This window comes from Podarcis melisellensis, assembly GCF_964234715.1.
Source record: "Podarcis melisellensis genome assembly, chromosome: 2".
Classification (NCBI taxonomy): domain Eukaryota; kingdom Metazoa; phylum Chordata; class Lepidosauria; order Squamata; family Lacertidae; genus Podarcis; species Podarcis melisellensis.
This window is the reverse complement of record NC_138529.1, coordinates 82,855,470-82,876,512: the sequence shown is the minus strand read 5'-3', so window position 1 is coordinate 82,876,512 and position 21,043 is coordinate 82,855,470. Positions and strand designations below refer to the sequence as shown.

Genomic DNA, 21,043 nt, shown 5'->3' with positions numbered 1-21,043 from the left:
TTCTTCACTGGATGATTTCCCCTCTTCGGTGTTCCGTCCGATGCCTGCCTGTCTCTTTCATCTCCCTCCTGGTTTCTCTCTTTTTCCTTCCAATTCTCTCTCTTCCACCCCAATAGTGCCGGAACTTCTTTCTTTTATTTCCCGCTCCCCACCTCCCACCCTCTATAGTCCCGTTATCTGTGATTTTGGCAAAGAGCACATTTATTGGGGAGGAATATCCCCATGGCAACGCGGCAGATGGTGACTTTTGATTAGCTTGGCTCTTTCCCCCCCTCCCCTGCCAAATCACAATCCGTCTTTGAAATTAAATCAGGCTGCGATAGGATCAGTTGTTCTGGAGAGGGGACGAGAGAGAAACAAGACTGAAGTATTACAGCAGGAGCCAGGATGTAATGCAAATTCGTGTTTTTTAACCTCAGCTATAACCCCCTTCCACACACACGCAAAATTCCCCTGTTCAATCTGGGAGCTGGGGGAACCACAAAAGGCAGGGAAATATTCAAAAATAAAAAAAAAGCTTTTAAAAATGTTGTCAGTATGCATGGCTTCCTTACTCCCCTCTTGTCTTTGCTGCAATATTTTCTTCTGTTAACACTGACATCATCCAGGACTCAGTCACTTTGGTGCTTCTTGGTTTGTTCCTGCTTTTATTTAATACTCTTCGTTATTATCTTTATACAAGTCTGAATACGACTAAAGAACACACCAGGAATTTGATTTTGGAGGCATGGCTGGGGTTGCCAAAAGGAAAGGAAGACCCCAAAATTGTTGAGCTATCTTTTGGAAACCACTGCTTTTTCCATCGCGTTGCCATACATCCAGGTTTTTGGCAAAATCCTCCCAAGTGCCATTTTTACACCCGAAAAACAGGAATTTTCCTGACATATGGCAAGCCTAGTGATGGCTGGCTAGTGGAAGGTGTATGTTCAACACGGCAACATGTGAGCAATTGTGGGATCTGTTCCATTTAATGGCAAGTATTAGTAGGAAAGCTATTCAAGGAAATCCAGAACAGGTTTTTAAAAATCTAGTTGATTTCTTGGGAGAGGAGAGGCAGGTAGATGCAGTTAGCAGGGAACAAATGGAGGACACAATTCTTTTGCAAAATGTGACCGAAACAAAACAAATAGGCCTACTTACAAAAAACAAAACCCCAAAACATCCCAACTTGACAATAATGCAAAATCCCAAGAAGCTCTGAGGGCAACCCTAAACACACTTCCTTGAGAGTTCCATAGTGAGACTTGTGAGTAAGCATGCATGGGATTGCCTTGTGTTTCGTGTGAGCAACTCCCAATTCAAGATAAATAAGATGGCAATATACACAGCTTTTACAGGGCCTCCCTTTCCTCTCTGCCCATCCCCTCCTGTCTCTACTTTCTCATTTCCTTCTTCAAATTCCTCACCCTAATATTGCTGGTTTTGCTTTGCAGCTCTATACATATTGTCACATGCTCAAAATTATAGGAAGCTGCCTTACGCCGAGTCAAGCCAATGGTCCATCTAGCTCAGTATTATCCACACCTGCTGGGAATGGCTCTCTAGGGTTTCAGGAAGGAGCTTTTCCCAGCTCTCTCTGCAGAAGGCAGTCATTAAGGTACCTCAAGGTAACTCAAGTTGTTCAGGACTTTGTAGAATAATACAAGACCCTTGAACTGGCTCACTAACAGATGGGCAATCAAGGCAGATGTTTTAAGAATGAGGTCACATACCATGTGTTAACAGCAGTCCAGTTGCTGCATTCTGCACCAACTGAAACTTCTAGATCAGGTCCAAAGGCCACTCTGCATAGAGTGCATTGCAGTAATCCAGCTTTAAGGTTACCGATGCATGGGCTACAGTGGTCAGGTCAAAATTGTCCAGTAACAGCTGCATGGGGTGTACCAGACAGGGCTGGTAGAAGGCACTCCTAGCCACAGAAGCCTCTAGTGACAAAGCTGTATCAAGGGGTACCCCCAAGCTATGTATCTTCTCCTCCGGTGAGTACCACTACCCTGTCCAGAACAGGCAACCTGCCCATCTCCCAGACATGGGGACCACCTAGTTGCCTTATGTGGATGGAGTTGCACTCTCTCTGAAAGGGCAGGTTTGGAGTTTGGGGGTGATCCTGGACCCATCTTTGTTGCTGGAAGCTCAGGTAGCTTCGGGACCTAGGAATGTCTTTTATCAGCAGCAGCTGATATGCCAACGGTGCTCAAAAGCTTGCACTGCTACTCATATACTACCAGGCCCAGTTCAAAGTTATTGCATTAATTTACAAGGCCCTAAACAACTTGGGCCCCTTCATGGATCACTGCCTTGTTGTGGCGAAGGGGTCTGAATAACTCCAAGAAGCTATGAGCCAAGCTATGAGCCAAGCTATGCAGAGCCACCCAAGACGGACAGGTCATAGCCGAGAGTTTAGACTAAATGTGATCCACCTGGAGAAGGAACTGGCAATCCACTCCAGTAATTTGCCAAGAAAACTCCATGGATATAAAGAAAGAGAATCTTTGAGAAGAAAGTGAGAGTTTTCCAAGGCATGCTCTGGTCCATGGGGTCACGGAGAGTCGAACATGACTAAAACGACTAAACAACAACAACAACAACAACTTGGGTCCAGGAAACCTCAGGCCCTCCCTGAACCCTTATACACCCGCTTGATGGTGGAGGTCTTGGGGAAGTCCTTGTTAATGTCATCTCCACAAAGATATTCTAGAGGACCAATTTTGTGGAACTTCCATCCAGTTGAAGTCAAACAGGACTCCTTCCTGTCCAACTTCTGGCACTTACTGAATACTTTTTGATCGCAGCAGGCTTTTCAAATGAATTCTTATTTTTATAGCTTTCACTCATTTTTAGTCATATTGTACTGGGTCTCCGGCTTAGAGACAACCGGGATTAAGTTGTATACAAATTGTCAAAATAAGAAAGTTAATGATCATTAATGGCATTTGAGAAGAAGCAGAGGGCGATGGCTCTGCTGGCATATTCTTCGTTTGCTTGCACTCTCTCCTGCTTTGTCGCTTATCTCCTTGGTTTGAAATATGACATTTTCAGGGTTGGTTTCTTTTCAAAGCAACAACTGTGTGCGATTGTACTGATTCAGATCCAGCTCCTGGCCTACTGCTGCCATGGCCTGCACCTGCTGCTGCTGGGCTTTGTCTGCCCTTGCTCTTCTCCCTGCCAGCTCTCTTGACCGGCCAACATCACATTCTTTCCTGTTACTGCACTTGCACATGCTAAATACTGCTAATACTCCTAATTTAGGAACACTCCAAACAGCAAACTGACCTTATTGGCTCCTGCATTGTTTACTTCTCCGGTATGTGAGCTGTGCTTCTTTATTATTTTAATATTGTATTTTAATATTTTGTTGGAAGCCGCCCAGAGTGGCTGGGGAAATCCAGCCAGATGGGTGGGGTATAAATAATATATTATAATTATTATCATCATCATCACCACCACCATCACCAAAGGGGTACCCCAAAAATCCACAACACAGCTGAATCGCAGCCCAATGCAGAGATGGTTGCATTTAAGTCCATAGAAATCAATGAGTTTAAGCTGATTTCAATTACTTACATAACTCTGTATTGGATTGTGGCCCTGCAATTTATAAAACATGCACCATTCTGTATGCTTCATCCTTTTCCCCACGTTCCCATACCTAGAAAAAGTGTAGAGAATTGCTACAGTCTTTGTTATGGCTTTAAAATACTTCTTCTAAAAGGAGAAGGGAAATTTTAACGTGGGGTTTGTTTGTTTTTGACTCAGAATTACATGTATAGCTAAGTTAAACTACGATGGCATGGTCAGTGTTGACAGATTATGTAAAGAAAGTGAATACCAAAGCATTTATTTACTTTCCCCAAAATTACTAAAGCGAAACACAATAAGATTAACAGGCAGCAGAATCAAAACAACAGGAAGCACTTTTCTACACAATGCACATTCATAATCCATGTTATTCATTGCCGTGGGAAGTTGTAAGGTTTGTAATATAGCTGGATTCAAGCAGGAATGGTCCACCACTGGCTCTCAGCCAAACTCATAAGGAAGTGTCAAAGGTGTCCCTAAAACCTTGAAAGGCTAGAATCTCAGAATGAACAATAATGGCAGATCACTGAGCAGTCATTTGGTTTTCTCTACAATGTTTATCTGAAACATTCAGCATCCATCTCTGCATTAACCTTTTCACCTACCGCTAAACTTTTGACCAGTGAAATCATTTAATGGGATTTTGAGCTCTCTTGTGAATTTGTGGACACATCCAAGATGATGGCATCCATGTTGCACGTTCCATCTTGGGGGAGTCCACCATTGCATGCCGTGACCCTCAGCCATGCTGCATTCAAGATGGCAGAAACTAAAGATGTTGTGTATTGTACACACACATTTAACCAGCCCCATCCCTACAACTCATGGCAAATCACCGCACCAGTTATGACCTAAAATTATCTCCCCCATATGTCATTATCTTGCTTTCAACAGTATCCACAAAATTAAACAACTTTCCTCTGCCCCACAAGCCTCACAAATAACATTAACAAATAATAAGGTTTCTGTAGTGTATTTGGCCCTCCTGGCTTACCATATCGGGAAGTTTTGAGTTCAGCTCTCAGGCACTGCATTTTTTTGTTTCCAGATCAAGAGTTCCTAGCAGCCAGTTGGCTGCACAGACGTTCTGTTCTTGGTGAATGGAGTCACCAGTTGGTTATGCTCCCTTTTTTCATTGAGGGTTAGGCTATCAACCATTTCTAACCATAATGATTTTTATGATGTCTCTGAATACCAGTTGCTGGGACTCCCTAGCAGGGAGAGCGTCCATGTTCAGCTTGCAGGTTTCCTGAAGGCATCTACAGTGGTACCTTTAGATACGAACGGGATCCGTTTCAGAGCCCCGTTCGTATCTAGAAGTAAACGTAACTAGTGATGGCGCATCTGCACACACGCGTGTCACTTTTCGTCACTTCTTCGCATGCGCTTGATGTCATTTTTAGCGTCTGCGCATGCGCAAACGGTGAAACCCGGAAGTAGCGCACTCTGTTACTTCCGGGTTGCCGAGCAGCGCAACTCGAACACGCTCAACTTGAAGCGTCTTCAACCCGAGGTACGACTGTAATTGGCCACTGTGAGAACAGGATGCTGGACTAGATGGGCCATTGGCCTGAACTAGCACTATTCTTCTTATGTTCTTGTGTGTGGTCTCCTCTTTGTGACACTTAACTGATGGTGTGATCATTGCGTTGTCATCATGGGCAGACTTGGCATTCTAAAAGCACCTCACAGCAAAGAACACGGTCATTTATCCCATATCATGTGAAGAACGAAATAGCCCTGTAGAGGTTCTTGTGCCATTGGCCAGACTCTGGTGCACTGAAAAGCTGAATACTCAACAGGCAGAGCATCTTACTACACAATGACGACAAAGTTCCACTGGTTGCGTTTCTACTTGCCATGCTGTTAAAGGCACAAGGTTCGGATGAGCCAGAAAAGTGCCAATCTTACTTCTGCAATGTGGAAAATGTAAAGGATTCCGTTACAAAAAGCAGGATAGGTTTGCTCTTCACACTGAAATGCTCTTACATAATTACACCCCAGATAGCACCCAGTTTGCCCAAGGCCCTGTTCCATAGCACAATTACCCTGTTTGTGGAGCCGAACTTCACCTGTGTACCGGGGCCTTCCATTACCATTTCTCCTTGCATCAAAGCAAGAAGAAGGTGGTGCATGGGATCAGCTTCCTAACAAAAGCATGTGTGGCCACCAGCTATATCTATCACCTGCCTTTGAGAGGAAGAAACCTTTAGGGGACACCCCCCCCGGTCCCGCGCCGCTGCAAAAAGAAAAAACCCTGACCACTTGCTTTTAATGTACAAAACATCAGAGGTTGTGTTGGGGAGGGGAGGATGTGCTCTACAGGGGAAACACGGGAGTGAAGGGATCTGGCTAATGCGCCTGTCTATCAGATTAGGACGTCAGAAAATCAAAGCGCTTCCATCACTGTCCAAGGAGAGGCTCTCGCTTGTTGCTTAATGTGATCGCAGCCCCGCCGTTGGCACTCCAGGGAGAGCAGGGCACTGCTACTGCAATGTGCAGCAGGCTGTGAGTTTAAAATCCTATTAGGCAGGAACTAACAGTAGCAAAAAGAAAGCAGGTATCCCCTAGTGGGGATTTAGAGATGTTTAGACATAATTGGATTTTCCAAGCAGATGTCATTATTGTTAAACAGTTGCCCACTTGATATATTCAAGTTGTTGGCTGTAATTGCTAAAATTAGCAGGTCTGTGCAGAGCAAAGGTCAGTTGGTTAATATTGTGATTTAGTATTTCATGAAGTAATTCCAAATGCTTTAATGTATTTTTTATTTCGGTTTTGTTTTTGCAGCCCAAGTGCTCTTTAAAGTAGTTGTGGGGCTGCTAATAAAATAATGTCTCGGGCTCCCTGGGCAAACTGCTAACACTCATAGTCTAAGTGCAGTTGGGCTGAATTAGCTTTTGTGTGTTTTATGGAGGTCTCTATGCAACAAAGACCCAGCCTTTTTTTTATTTAGAGCAACAGTCATTTCACGAAGGGCTGGCTCACACATAGGACAGCTGCTTCTCTCGTCCCACCGCTGTGACCCCTCTTGGCCATCCTCAGATGCAGATTTCACATGGAGAAACCAGAGCTCTGGAACAACAGCATTCATGACTGCAGTGGCTCCTGAAAGTTTTCCCACTGAAATTTCAGAGGAAACAATTGGTGGAACAACATTTCCCCACACAATCCCTGTACTCAATGAGCAGAAGGGGTTGTGCAGAGGAAGGGGAAATATAATCCCTAGGAAATTTCCCAGCTTGGTGCTATCTCCTACCTCTCTCACTTACGTCATCCAACTATAGCTAGGTAGTGGCATTCTGTTCTTGATGCTTCATGAGTTGCATATTAGCAATGGTGCCTCCCAGATGTGGTTGGACTATACTGTATCTCAGGTCCTTCTTATGGGCTTCATGTAGGCATTTGCTTGGCAACAGTGAGAACAGGATGTTGGACTAGATGGGCCTTTAGCCTGGTCCAACAGTTCCTGATGATTTGCCATGCTGGTTAGGGCTAATGGTCCAAAACATCAGCAAGGCACCAAGTTAGGGAAGGTTGTGTTAGAACAAGAAACTGTCTTTGGCATCCCTAATATTTTGGTACTTAGGAGTCATGTTCCCCAATAAGAGATAAATGAATCCCCTTTTACTGGACAGTACTGATCCAACAGAAGATGCCACTTTGCTGTGTTTGTATCTTTTTCAAATGAAGTATGCCAGTATTTTGGAAAACTACAACTCGTGAAAGCATTCTCATTAACAAAGTTATGGCTAATGTTGAAGCTCCTTAAAAGTTGACTTCCTGTGAGAACTACATTCTCAGAGAAGCTTTAGCTCATAGAATTGTAGAGTTGGAAGGGACTCTGAGGATCATCTCATCCAACGTCCTTCAGTGAAAGCAATATGCGGCTGTTTAGGCACCAAACCTGCAACCTTTGTTTTGTCAGCATCACATTCTAGCCAACTGAGGTATCCAGTGTTTGGACTATATGGTGAAATTCCAATTGTAGGATTTGATTCTGCCGTTTCCATGTAACCCCACATGCTATGTGAATGACCACTGAGTTCTGCTGTTTTGAGAGAGGGAGATTTCCCTACCTCTTTGAGCTCTTATCCCAGGCCAGACTAACCAACTTCACAGGGTTGTTGTCGGAATAAAAAGAGAGGGATCCTGTATGCTACAAATAACTCCTTAGAGCAAAGATGGAATATAATCATGCCAGGAAAATTCAGTTGTTTTCTCTCTATATATATTGTGATGACAGAAATATCCACATTAGTGCCTACTGTATCATTTCATTAACTTTAAAATGAACTTTGTAAGTTGTTGATACCTAAGCAGCCTTCCAAGTAATATTTGCTTCGTAATTAGATTGTTGCCTATTATCTAATATCAGAGAAAGAGTAAAAAAAATTGAGTTATGTTCACTCTCCTATTAAGTGTGATATAGCTAACCTTTCATCTTTGCCCTTTTAACCCTGTCCTTTCCAACTTGTTGCTTCCTCTTAGCTCAGTGTTCTTGAATGTAGCTGCCTAAGTTTCACCGGCTTTATTCTTGCCTCCAGAAGAATGAAGACAAACCTTGAAAGGGCTTTAAAGGTAAAGGTAAAGGGGCCCCTGACCACTAGGTCCAGTCGTGACCGACCCTGGGGTTGCGGTGCTCATCTTGCTTTATTGGCTGAGGGAGCCGGCGTACAGTTTCCGGGTCATGTGGCCAGCATGACAAAGCCGCTTCTGGCGAACCAGAGCAGTGCACGGAAACGCCGTTTACCTTCCTGTCGGAGCAGTACCTATTTATCTACTTGCATTTTGACGTGCTTTCGAACTGCTAGGTTGGCAGGAGCAGGGACTGAGCAATGGGAGCTCACCCTGTCAGGGGGATTCGAACTGCCGACCTTCTGATCGACAAGTCCTAGGCTCAGTGGTTTAACCCACAGTGCCACCCGCGTCCACTTGAGAGGGCTTACAAGGAATTAACTTGGTTATTGTTGTTAATATTGCTCTTTGAAACAAGATGAACAAGTAATGCAAATATTTTCCAACTTTCAAGCAATTATATTGAAGGTTATAGGTAGGGAACTCATACTTGAGGGTTTCATTTAGAACCATAGTGGGAACTCATTGAAGTGGGAATGCTGACATGTAGTGACCACCTGGATTTCAGACACTTCAATTTTTTTTAAGAGTGATGATCCAAGAGATTTATTACATTAGAGATTATTGCTGATCTATACAAGTTTGAGGATATAACTTTAGTGTCAGTTCAGAGAAAATTTCAGGAGTCTTTGGACCCCTTAGGTCCTCATATCTGTTGGTGGGCAAGGGAAAATAAAATAGGTATAAAAGGAGAATTCCTGGATGCCAAGGTCTAGGTATGTCAAAGTTAGGGATGGGGAAAGAAATTCAATTCAGTTTGCATTTAAAAGTGAACCTGCCAAATTTACATTTTCTGAAACAGCCTATGAACTGAAACACAAACATCCTTTGAAATTCACAATTTTCTGAATTTTGCAGTGATGTCCTCCAGCTAAGTAAAGTGCAACAAAATGTTTATTTGGGGGTAAGATCTGTATAAGGCAGCATATATTGGTGAAAATAATATATAAACTGCATTATATTAGACATGCTATTGTGTGTTTTAGGAGAGATTTGCAATAAAATGCTCATAAATTTTCGTGAAAAAAGCACAAACTGATGTGGAAATGTGAAGAACTGAGACTGGAAAGATGAGAAACTGAGAGTAACCAGAATTAACAGATTTGCCTATCCTTGGTCACACTGGTTTCCTCAATAGAATTTTGGAGTTATTCAAAATAAACCACATGCCCCTACATTGGTGCAAAATTATTCAAAGTAATTAAGAAGTCTTTACCAAACATGTCTTGAACTCAATGAAGGAGTTTATTAGTTGGATTCCGGTTTTACGGAACAAGACTCCATTTAAGATCGTACAAGCAGCTGGATATTGCTTTTGGGACAGGCATGAGGAGAGGTGTTAGCATTTCAGCTGTTCCCTTCCATTTACTCTTATGGACTTCAGCTGGCCATCCTCCTCGATTTCCACTCTTTCTTGCCCATTCTCAACAATTTTTCGTGTAGTGACTCTTCGCCCGTTGACCACTTCGGTAGAAGTTGAGACGGATCTGAAGTTGTGTGTTCCACTGCTGTCATCTCCAAAGGACCTGCAGACCATAGTGTGAAAGCCAGGACCGAATGAGTTGAATCCAAAATTAGTAAAGGCACTTAATCCCGAAAAGAGACCCAGGGGTCCCTGCAAGCCGCTTCTGTTCTCCTCCCTGTTACTGTCATCGTCAAAGTGGTTGTCCCAGAAGTCATGCTCAAAGATGTCCATTCCTCCAAAAAACTCCCTGAAGATCTCATCGGGACTGCGGAATACAAAGTCAAAATCGAATGGGCTGCGGGAGTGGCCCCCAGAAGCGCCTCTTCCTCTAAACCTTGGTTCTTTGACAGGCCTGTCATAGAGAGCGCGTTTCTGAGGATCAGACAAAACTTCGTAGGCCTCAGCGACCGCTTTGAATTTCTTTTCGGCTTCCTCCTTGTGGTATGGATTCTTGTCAGGGTGCCATTTCAGTGCCAGCTTGCGGTAGGCCCTCTTAATATCTTCTTGCGAGGCATTTTGATGCAGCCCTAGGACTTCGTAATAATTAACCATCCCAAAGAAAAGGCTGGCTGGATTTAGAGATTATTTGGTGGGTTTTCCCTGGGGACACAAGGTCCTATGCGGTTCGGATCCAGTGGATCCCGTTGTTTTGGTTGTGGCGCCTCTTTCCTCACAGCCCAATGGTAATGGTTTTGGTGCCAAAGGGAAAGAGAAAGGCTGCTTGCTCATATTGTTTGATTTCAAGGCGCTGGCTGCTGAGTAGTATTGTGAGGTCAGAAGTATCTCGGCCAATCAGCATACAGTTGACTTTTAGTGCATTTGAGGCCTGCTGCAGTCCTATCAGTAGGTGTGTTGCGCAAATGAGCTCTCTGGAAAGGTCATACTTCACATCTATGATGCAACTTGTTGTAGATGCCTTAGACTATAAACTTTCCAGAGGGGGCATCTATCTCTTAGGACTATTCCAGGTGATCCAACTGTCTGAAATACCTTAGCCATGCTAGTCCCAGTCAAAGGAGAACAGCATATATTCCTACAATACCCTCAACACCATGAGTGAATGACCACTTTGTTCCCAAGAAGATAAATTGCACTGCAGGGCATAGCATCATTCCTGCTTGTCTGCATCTAGGTGCCCAGCATGGCCCTAGCTTCTTGGATCCTTTAGCTTCACTCTACATGTGGTTATATAAAGCAGAAGATTTTGACAAGCACAACTGAGGCAGCAAATCTGGCCTAAACTAGCTGGCCCCTTGAGCAGGGGAGAAACCTGCCCCCATTGTTAGATTGACCAACCTCAGTTCACACAAGCCTCAGTGCTCATGTCTTTCAGGTGCTGGGAATGATGGGATAGTGATACTCTGGGTGGCTCCATTCAAGGGGGATCATATAATTCAAACGTTTGAGCAGTACCAGTAGTGAGCAACTTTGCTTATGACCAGGACTGGTTCTACCATGAGGCAACTGCCTCAGGCAGGGAGCAGCAACAAGGTGCCAAAACTTTGTGTACCATGTGGCCTGCCCTTTATTCCCTAGCCTAGACTGCTGCCCTTGGGTGCAGTGGAAGACGATGCCCCATCACCAGTGTGGCACTGGGGTGTGTGGGTGCGCATTGTCTTCTCCTCTGCTGGTCAAATGCCTTGGTCCATGACCATCTCCCAATACTAGTGATTAACCACAGGCAATGTCTTAGTTAGATCACGCTCTGATAAGCATATGCTTTTCGTTCAGGACGTATGCGCCGTACATTGAGGGGGAAGGCAGAGGGGAAGGCCCTTTTCATATGAAAGGTACATTTCTGCCTGCCCACCACCGGGCTCCTGATGGGTAGAATGTGACACTTGCTGGTTCCACATCCACTATCCTGTATGTACCACAGGGAGTGCTTATATTCACTTAGATACTGTGCATCATCATCATCGCTGCCATCGCCGCCAACCAGTTCAATCTTGCTGCTTGGTATACCAATATAGTTGCTTTGCTATCTAAGATTGTCTTCCTAGGGTTTCGCTCACTGGCCAGCCTGAATTGTAGGCAGAGAGTAAGTGTGTGCGTTTCTCAATGGGAGCCGCTCACTGTCCATTTCCCAGGGTCTACAGAAGGCATCAGAGATTATCAGTGACTCCAGCGCCACTGCTATAAGCTAGAATGGATTGTGGAGCAAAGGAGGAGCATGTGCGGGAGACCGGGGGGGGGGGGCGGCAGAAAGAAATCAAGAGTGGGACGACAGAGATGCCCACACAAAATAACTAGATACACAAACTAGCTAGGCAGCCCCATCCCTAGGAGCCGAGGCTTTGAAATGAGAAATGTTTTTCGTATCTTAAATCTCAAGTACAAACAATAAAAACCAGCCCAGGCTGTGTTCTTTGAAGAGAAAGTACGAGTGACCTGAGCAGTGGTTATCAGCAGCGTCATTAAGATAAACCCTTAACATGATTTAAAGCATCCGAAACTGAAGGCAGCACTTTCAGATACTAACAAAATGGCCTGACATTGGGGATGAAAATCAATAGTAATCAGATGTCACTGAAAATACTCAAAAGTGTCCCCTGACTGATGGAGGTGAGATTAGTGTAAATATTTGTATTCTAATCAGTGGCACACGAGGGTTGGAGGCAGCCTCTCTGTCTATTTAATTAATGGAGTGGCTTTTAAAAAGGATCCTAATCATATGTGATTGTATCTGCTTATCAACATTTTTGCTAATTAGATGATATGGAGGCAGTCGTTCTGCTAATTCCCTCATCCGAACAGCATATCCTGCACAGATAAAGTGCAGTCTCTTTTTAATAAGAAACAATCATGAGACAGACTAACCTTAATGGTGCTTATTATCCTTGGAGCTTCTACTCCACCTCCACCTCTCCCTTTACTTTGCTTTCTGTTCCAGAATGCCAGATGGACAAAGTTATTGGAGCCTTCATCTGCCCTGGTCATGTATGATAAATATGATCATACATCTCCAGAGGGCATTTCTTTCACTCTGTATAGCCCACCTCCAATTGGGGTTGAAAAACCTTTCACATTCCAACTGCAAATGGCCGCATCCCCATGCTAAACCAAACGGGGGTCGCAGCTGAAATCTGCATGATCCCTCTTGGCTGCTGAGATGCGGTGGGTGTGCGGTTCCACATTCTGCTTGTCAGCAAAAGTGGAGCACAACTCAATTTTAGATTCCGGACAGAAGGGTCTCACGGTGCCGGGACCTCACCTCTTTATATGACACTGTGTATTACTTCACTTATTGAAAAACGGGGTGAGTTTGGGGGGCCTCCTCCTCATTCTGCTGAGTGGGGCTCTGGATATTTCCCCCCCCCCCCCAGTCCTGCCCAGTACTGGATTTAAGTATAAGCTAAACAAGCTATAGCTTAGGGCCCCACTCTCTTGCCCCCCCCAAAAAATTATGAGTCTTTGTAAATTGTGTTTCTAAAGCAACTTTTGTTATTGCCAAATGCCAATGTGTTTGCATTATTAAGTTTGTTATGAATAAAAAATCTTTACGTTAGAGCTTAATAATAATTTCACTATTAATATACTTCTTAATTGTATTTCAGTTCAACAACTACTTTGATAAAATACATATTTTGTTATGTGCAAATGGCTTTATATGGTCTATAAATTACCATATAGCATATGTTCGACACAAAAAACAGTGACAATTTGTTGTTGACAGAGGACAGCTGGACATATAAAGGGCCCCATTACCTTCAGTAGCTTGGGGCCTCAAACCTAAATCCAGTCCTGGTCCTGCCCTCACAGCACCACACCAGCCAGGGGAGTTTGTAGTGAGGCTGTGGGGGGAGAATGCTTTCCCTGTTGCAGTTTCCTCCATCCTTACTAAGAGCATATTCACACCCAGCCTCTCACAGACAATAGCTTGCATGCAGACAGTCCCAAGTTCAATTCCCAGTGTCTCCACATAGGGCTGGAAACTCTGGAGAATGGCTGCCAGTTGAGTGCAGAAAGTAATGAGTCAGATGGACCAATGGTCTGACTCAGTATAAGACAGCTTCCAGAGTTCCTTTATGTGTTGTGTTTCCCTTTAAATTATAATTATTTCCATATCAGCATCTATAACTATAAATTAACAAATGGTATATAAACCTGTTTCTTCTTTGGTTCTCTTCTTTGGCAATGCTAGCTGTTTTTTCCAGTGGAAATCACATCTCCACCAGAAGCTCCTATTATCCACAGGAGGGGAAATAAACAGATACCTTTTATTCCAACAGGTTTTTGGGAACTCACTGTTGTTGTTTTTAAAGGAAATGGCTTTGAATAGTGCTCTGCTGTTTTTATTATCTGTCTTTTAATAGATTCGTATTTTATAATGTTTTAGTTCTATTACCATTTAGTTATCTTTTAATGATAATCTTTTATATGTTTTTAGCTTTTTGTATTTTATCTCTCTTGTTTTAATAGGTGTAAGCTGCCTGGAGTCCCAGTCTGGGGAAGAGGATACAAATACAATAATGATACCTGTGTTGTACCTGTGTGTTTTCCTCTCTGCGATGAAAAGCACCTCCCTCAGCGCTTCAGCCACTATCCAAATCTTTACTCCTGTTGCCACAACTGCTTTCAGGAAAATAAAACAATGGTCACAAATCTTGTTTGAACTTCAGTCTGCTGCAGATAGTGGTTTCCTAGGGACTTTTCATTTTCCTTTTTCAAGATTGCAACCCTTTAACTTTTATTTATCATACTTTTAAATCCTCTATAACTTGCAGTAGGCACTTGGTTAAGTGGAAGGGTCTTTTTCCAATTTAAAATAAATAACGGTAACAACAAGCTTCCACCAAAAATACAGAGCCCTCTGAGCAGCTATCCTGCCGCCTTTTTGTATTTTATTGTATAAACTCATTTACTCTGTCCTAGGAATGCTTTTCCAAGCTGTGAAACTCTACTGAATCTTCATACCTTTGTGTGTGTGTGTGTGTGTGTGTGTGTGTGTGTGTGATGATTTGTTTTTCTTGCCTTTAAAATGGGGAGAGGTGCTGATAGGGTCATGCAGAGAAGGGTTTATGGCCGGCCCATTAATCCCCCAACAAGGCCTGGATCCTTTTATCTAAAACAACATGAGCTTGAGACATTTGCTGTAAGTACTTTGACTACCCAAACAAACAAGGGTCACGCTTCACTCTGCCAGTCAAGCTGTCGTCAAATTCTTTACCCTTGTCATGCCTCTCCCAAACCACCACCCATTATGCGGATATTTCACAGGAACGCTTCCTTGCTTTCTAAAGGGGGATACTTGCTCTTATTTTGCTCTGTCTAAAGCCAGGAAGAGAAGTTTGCTGGTGGTTTATACTCTATTCCTCGATGCATAAAATATGTAAGTGCTGTGACCTCATTGTTCTTTTGAAATCTTTGATAGAACAATGGGACAAAGCAGCAGCAAATGGAGGGGGGGGGGTGTGTGCTGCTCCAGCAGTAAAACCCTATGAACTAGAACCTTAAATGTCAAACAAGTCTACTGTGTGGCAGTGGCAAGTGATTAACAGTGCGATCCTAGAAAAGTCTAATCAGAAGTAAGTCCTATTAAGTCCAGGGAAGCGAGTCCAGGATTGTAGCCTAGGTTCTTCTGCTTTTTCAGCCACACAAAGAGAATGATGGCCCTCAAACCTGTGCCTGCCAGTACCTCCTATGCTGCCCATGAAAGATTTCATTAAACACCACACAAAAATCCAGTCCACAAGGGACCTTTTCTTCTTTTTGCTCCATTCCTGTTGGCACTGGCTTAGCCTCTCCTACATTTAACAAGGCACCTTAAACATGCTAACCTTTCATTGGAGACCAGGATTAGATGCTTACCCACTCATTGGTTCTGAACAGAGGAGGGCATAGCCAGGATTTTTGTTGGGGGGGGGCAGGCCTTTTGTTACGGAGGCAGAACCTCAGTTAGCTATGTTTTTGCTTGATTTAGCGGGGGCAGCTGCTCCTCCTCCCCCCCCCCACTACGCCCATGTTCCCAGTGCTGGGGCGACTAGAGGGTAGCATGATATTTTGTGGTCCTGCCTCTTTTTCTACTCTTTTAGATGTATCTGCCATTATACACACCCATGTGGCAGTTCTTTTGTGACTGGTGCCCAAGCTACTTTCTCAAAATTCCTCATGTGCCCACCAGCCATAAAAGGTTAGCGACCTCTGCAATAAAGGGGCTCAACCGTGTTACCATGAGAAATAATGCTCCCCCCCAACTGCTTTCAGTTCTCTTAAAAGTGATTGTCCAGGGGTAGGCAACCTAAGGCCCGTGGGCAAGATGCGGCCCAATCGCCTTCTCAGTCCGGCCCACGGATGGTCTGGGAATCAGCCTATTTTTACATGAGTAGAATGTATCCTTTTATTTAAAATGCATCTCTGGGTTATTTGTGGGGCATAGGAATTCGTTCATTCACACCCCCCCCCCCAGAATATAGTCCGGCCCACCACACGGTCTGAGGGATGGTGGACCAGCCCACAGCTGGAAAAGGTTGCTGACCCCTGTGATTGTCTTTGGCCCAACGTGTCAGAGCACACATTAATCAAATGCAGCCATCAAAATGCCAAAGTACTTCAGGCCATCTTGTTCTTTTTCAAGGGAATTTTTGTAGCCAACTATAAGCACACACAAAAAAGGAATTCAGAAAGTCACTGCTGTCTTCAGTTCAGAAAGGTCCTCTTTTCAATATAGCTACATTTGGCATAGCTACATTTTCTCTGAAGGAGATGAAAATTGGAGTTTTAACTTGTCTGCATTGGACTAATACGTTATCTGGGGACCTTATAGTCTCTTTTCATCACATCCTGAGCTATAGACATCCGGGTTTTGGCACAATGCTGTGGGTTTTTTTAAAACATACAACTGCTTTGAACAAAACTTCCTGTGATATAAGATCTGAGCATTCCCTGCCATTAGTGAGCATCCACATAATAGAAATATTTTTGGAGTTATGTCAATGGGTTTCATGTTTTCTGTATACATTATACTTTCGTGAATACTAATTGATTGTATGGAATGAATGGGCTTTTTTTAAAAAAAAATAAAAATATATATGATTTTGTTCATATTGTTTATATATATTTTTAGTTTTGTGAACCCCTGATGAACAGCCTACGGCTTGAAACATTAAACTTGTACAGCATTAGAAACATTTGGATTGGAAGATTTTCTTGATACAGTTTCCCTGCAGCTGTTTTTCCGCCTGATCTCGTGTCAGGAAGGATATGTATTACTCCCCCCCCCCCAAACAAGAGGAGAGAACCAACATCAGTGGAGGCTGCCCCATTACAGAAAATGGGACCCAAACCCCAGTATGTTATCAGCCTGCCCCTGCCCACCTCAGTTCTTAGTTGCAATGAATCCAGTGCCCCTCTCTATGTAACAATTCAGAATTAAGTTGCATCACTGAGTTAGCCTGGCAACCCTATAGCCACTGACCTCGGAGTATGCTCCACGGGACCCAAGGGGTTAACTTCTGTGCACTGTAACCTTGCTCAGTGGTGGCTGGTAGCACTCGTGGGACAGAAGGCCAGGAGCCCAGCAGTAGGCAGAGCCAGAGTCAATGATTGTTGTTGTTTAGTCGTGTCCAACTCTTCGTGACCCCCTGGACCAGAGCACGCCAGGCACTCCTGTCTTCCAGTGCCTCCCGCAGTTTGGTCAGACTCATATTTGTAGCTTCGAGAACACTGTCCAACCATCTCATCCCCTTCTTATTGTGCCCTCAATCTTTCCCAACATCAGGGTCTTTTCCAGGGAGTCTTCTCTTCTCATGAGGTAGCCAAAGTATTGGAGTCTCAGCTTCAGGATCTGTCCTTCCAGTGAGCACTCAGGGCTGATTTCCTTAAGAATGGATAGGTTTGATCTTCTTGCAGTCCATGGGACTCTCAAGAGTCTCCTCCAGCACCATAATTCAAAAGCATCAATTCTTCGGCGATCAGCCTTCTTTATGGTCCAGCTCTCACTTCCATACCTCACTACTGGGAAAACCATAGCTTTAACTGTACGGACCTTTGTTGGCAAGGTGATGTCTCTGCTTTTTAAGATGCTGTCTTAGGCAGAACCAATGAATGCTGGTTTTCCCTCCATCTTCCTCCCTGCTGAGTTCTACAATGGCAACACTCACACTAAGGAGGAGGAAGTTAACTTTCGGGAACACCCCTTTTAGGCAGATTTTTTTTTCATTTTTCAGGATTGCTGCATTAATGTGCAGGCATGACCTACTGAGCAGCTACAATGGTAGAAAGCACTGCTGCCTCTGTACTGATGATTAGCTGATTCCGATAAGTGATTTGGAAGGCTCAAGTTTAAACAGCTTTCTTTCCAAAATTAATCAAATATTGCTTTTTAACCTCAACCCATTCTAAGATGGAGGCCCCATCATGTTTTATTACAATGCCATCAAGAGTCCAGTATGGCCTAAAGTCACCTCCACTGCCCCTTTTCTTTTTCAGAGCTTCCTTGGTTCTTGGGGAAGTCATCAATAGGCCCAGATGCTGTCATGCATGTGTCACACTGTCTATGGCTGCCAGTGACACCAGGGGGAAATATAGTTCCTGTGGGTCCTAAATACTCTGGGTGCCAGGATCTACACGAACTATATTTTCCTGTGACTTCTGGTGGTTCCAGACAGTGCAACACAAATGTATCAGTATCTAGGGTCTAATGGACACCCCACAGGGATACCTCCATACTGCTGTAGCTCTCAGGAAACATTAAGTGAAAGAGTAGCACAATGGGCCAATGCACCTGGCTGTTAAAAAGGAGGTTGGTGGATCGTGCCCACCAAGGGACAGCTGTGGGGAGGATTCTGGCATTGCAGGGGATTGGACCATATAGCCCTTGGAGTCCCTTCTAACTCTAGAGCTTTAGGATATTCAACCCTGTGCTTGACCTGACCTTCCCTTAGCCAAGCCAATGGGTATCAGGGTAGAATCAGAGGTGATAACGGGTGCGGTGTCACTAGTATTTTGTTTTGGAGGTCAAGAGTTTGCCTGCTGTTTTTGCAGCTGTGGATGCTGAATGGAGAAGTCTTGAATGACATGAACTGCAGGCCATCTGCATTGGTGGATGGCAGAGCAACATTTCTATACGCCCCAGGCAAGGGAGTTGTGAGAAGTTGAACTGAATGGGCACGATGAGCATTAGAAGACCTGAAGGACGCTTGAAACAAGGTCCTGTTTCACTGGATGATAACACAAATGGCAAGCTAGGCTTGAAATTAGGACATCACTTGTAGGCTGGGGACCAGGCCAAAGATGGGATTGGAAGGACTCAAGTTCTGAAGCCTCTGCTTCAAAGGAGGTTGCTTTGCTTTCAGGTGATTTCAACTGCCTTTTAACGTGTAGCTAACCAAAGACGCGGATGGCGCTGTGGGTAAAACCTCAGCGCCTAGGACTTGCCAATCGTCAGGTTGGTGGTTCGAATCCCCATGGCGGGGTGCGCTCCCATTGCTCGGTCCCAGCGCCTGCCAACCTAGCAGTTTGAAAGCACCCCCGGGTGCAAGTAGATAAATAGGGACCGCTTACCAGCGGGAAGGTAAACGGCGTTTCCGTGTGCTGCGCTGGCTCGCCAGATGCAGCTTGTCACGCTGGCCATATGACCCGGAAGTGTCTGCGGACAGCGCTGGCTCCCGGCCTCTTAAGTGAGATGGGCGCACAACCCTAGAGTCGGACACGACTGGCCCCTACAGGCAGGGGTACCTTTACCTTTTAACCAAAGATGCTATGGCCCCAGTTTGTCAAATTAATCATTTCTTATGGTATTGGCACACAGAACTCTAAATCCATCTTTCTTCCTTCTTACCATTCCCAAATGCTCCATGAACAAAGCCATCCTATAGATGTCCACGTAGAAGTACAGTATGTCTCACTGAGTTCAATGGGGCTTTCTCCCAGGTCAGTAGGGTACAGGAATGCAGCCTAAATGGTTACTTTTTAGGTTATGGGTAGTCAGCTTCGGCCCTCCAGATGCTGTAGACTACAATTCCCCCACCATTCCTGAACACTGGCCATACTGGCTAAGGCTGGTGGGTGTTGTTATTTCTTACTAATTTATATACTGCTTAATTGCCAAGGTGGCTTCTAAGGTGTATATAAGTATGAAACCCATTATGAAAATATGTACACACCTAATTATAATATACAATAAAACAATTCCATCAAAACATTAAACGGAACATTCAAAGTTAAAATGTACAAAAAACAAACAACACCCAAGCTTGTTAAAATAGTACCACATTTAAAGCAGCCAAACAGCATCTCTGGAGAGCACTATATCAGCTGCCTCCTGGTTGAGGGCAAGGCCAATTTTTTAAAAGATTATTTAGGGGCTCTGTCACACAGCTGGACAGAGGTTAGACTATGTCCAGTCTTGACTGAGTGTTTGTTCTGATTTGTTTGCAAGGAGGTTGTACAACAATGAGCATTTGTTCTGCACACACTTCACTGTATTTCCCTTATCACCTTCCTAAACTGCAAAACATCATTTTTAGAAAGTGGATTTGTTGCACCAAGGCAACAGAGTACAGTTCACAGAGTTCTCTTGGGAAGAAGGGTTGATTGTTAAACCACTCTGGGAATTGTAGCTCTGGGATGGGAAGAGTGGTCTGCTAACAACTCTCAGCACACTTAACAAGCTATACTTCCCACTTGACGGTTCAAGTGGCTCAAGTGTGCTTTAACTGTATGGTGTGGATGTGGCCTGAGAAACTGGAATTGTTGGCACCCATCTGTCTCAAGAGACAATGGAGTGCACCTTTGGGGGTGAAGTCAATCTGCTGGGTTCACACAGCACCTGCTGAGGCTGCAGAGACCAGTAATTTAGAACTGCTGCCTCCTCTGTTGCTTTTGCTGCATTAGCTGCACCAAAGTGACCACCTTAGGGTGCAAGCCTGGGCAGTGTGTATGGAGGTCCTGGGCTGCCTCCCTCTCAGCCTTGCTGGTGTGGTCCAAAGGAAAGCAGAGCAATACATTTGGCATCAGCTTGGCTGCAGGAGGAATACAAGGTGCCATCTTAGGGACTCCACTCTAGATTTGCATAGGGTTTACTCCTTAACCCTTTCTTCTCCTGAAGATGTCCCACAAGGTAGTGGGTGCAGATCCCCCCCCCCAGGGTTTACTCCCGAAGCCTTTCTCACAGGTGAGTATAGGGCGGACTTTAGATTTATGAGATATTTGTTCTTTTACTAGAACCCTGAGCTACATCAGCCAGGTGTTGGGGGGCATCGTACCCTTAAAATTAAGAACAGGTTGCCAGCCCAGGAGTTTGTTTTCAGCACCAGAACTGCATTCAAGGCCCTGCTGCACAAATGCCCTCTCCTGATTCTTACCCCCTCAAGCATTCTTCATCTCTGCAATGAGCAATTAAACATTTGCTTCAGAGCT

The 21,043-nt window shown here is 44.3% G+C and overlaps 1 protein-coding gene across 1 annotated transcript; it reads right to left on the bottom strand.

The window, feature by feature from the left end:
- Positions 1-9,443: 9,443 nt before the first annotated feature.
- On the bottom strand, positions 9,444-10,438 carry DNAJB8 (DnaJ heat shock protein family (Hsp40) member B8). Its single transcript, XM_081900953.1, has one exon. The coding sequence runs from the start codon at positions 10,232-10,234 to the stop codon at positions 9,557-9,559; it is 678 nt and encodes a 225-aa protein (XP_081757079.1). The 5' UTR covers positions 10,235-10,438; the 3' UTR covers positions 9,444-9,556.
- Between the last annotated feature and the right edge of the window lie 10,605 nt (positions 10,439-21,043).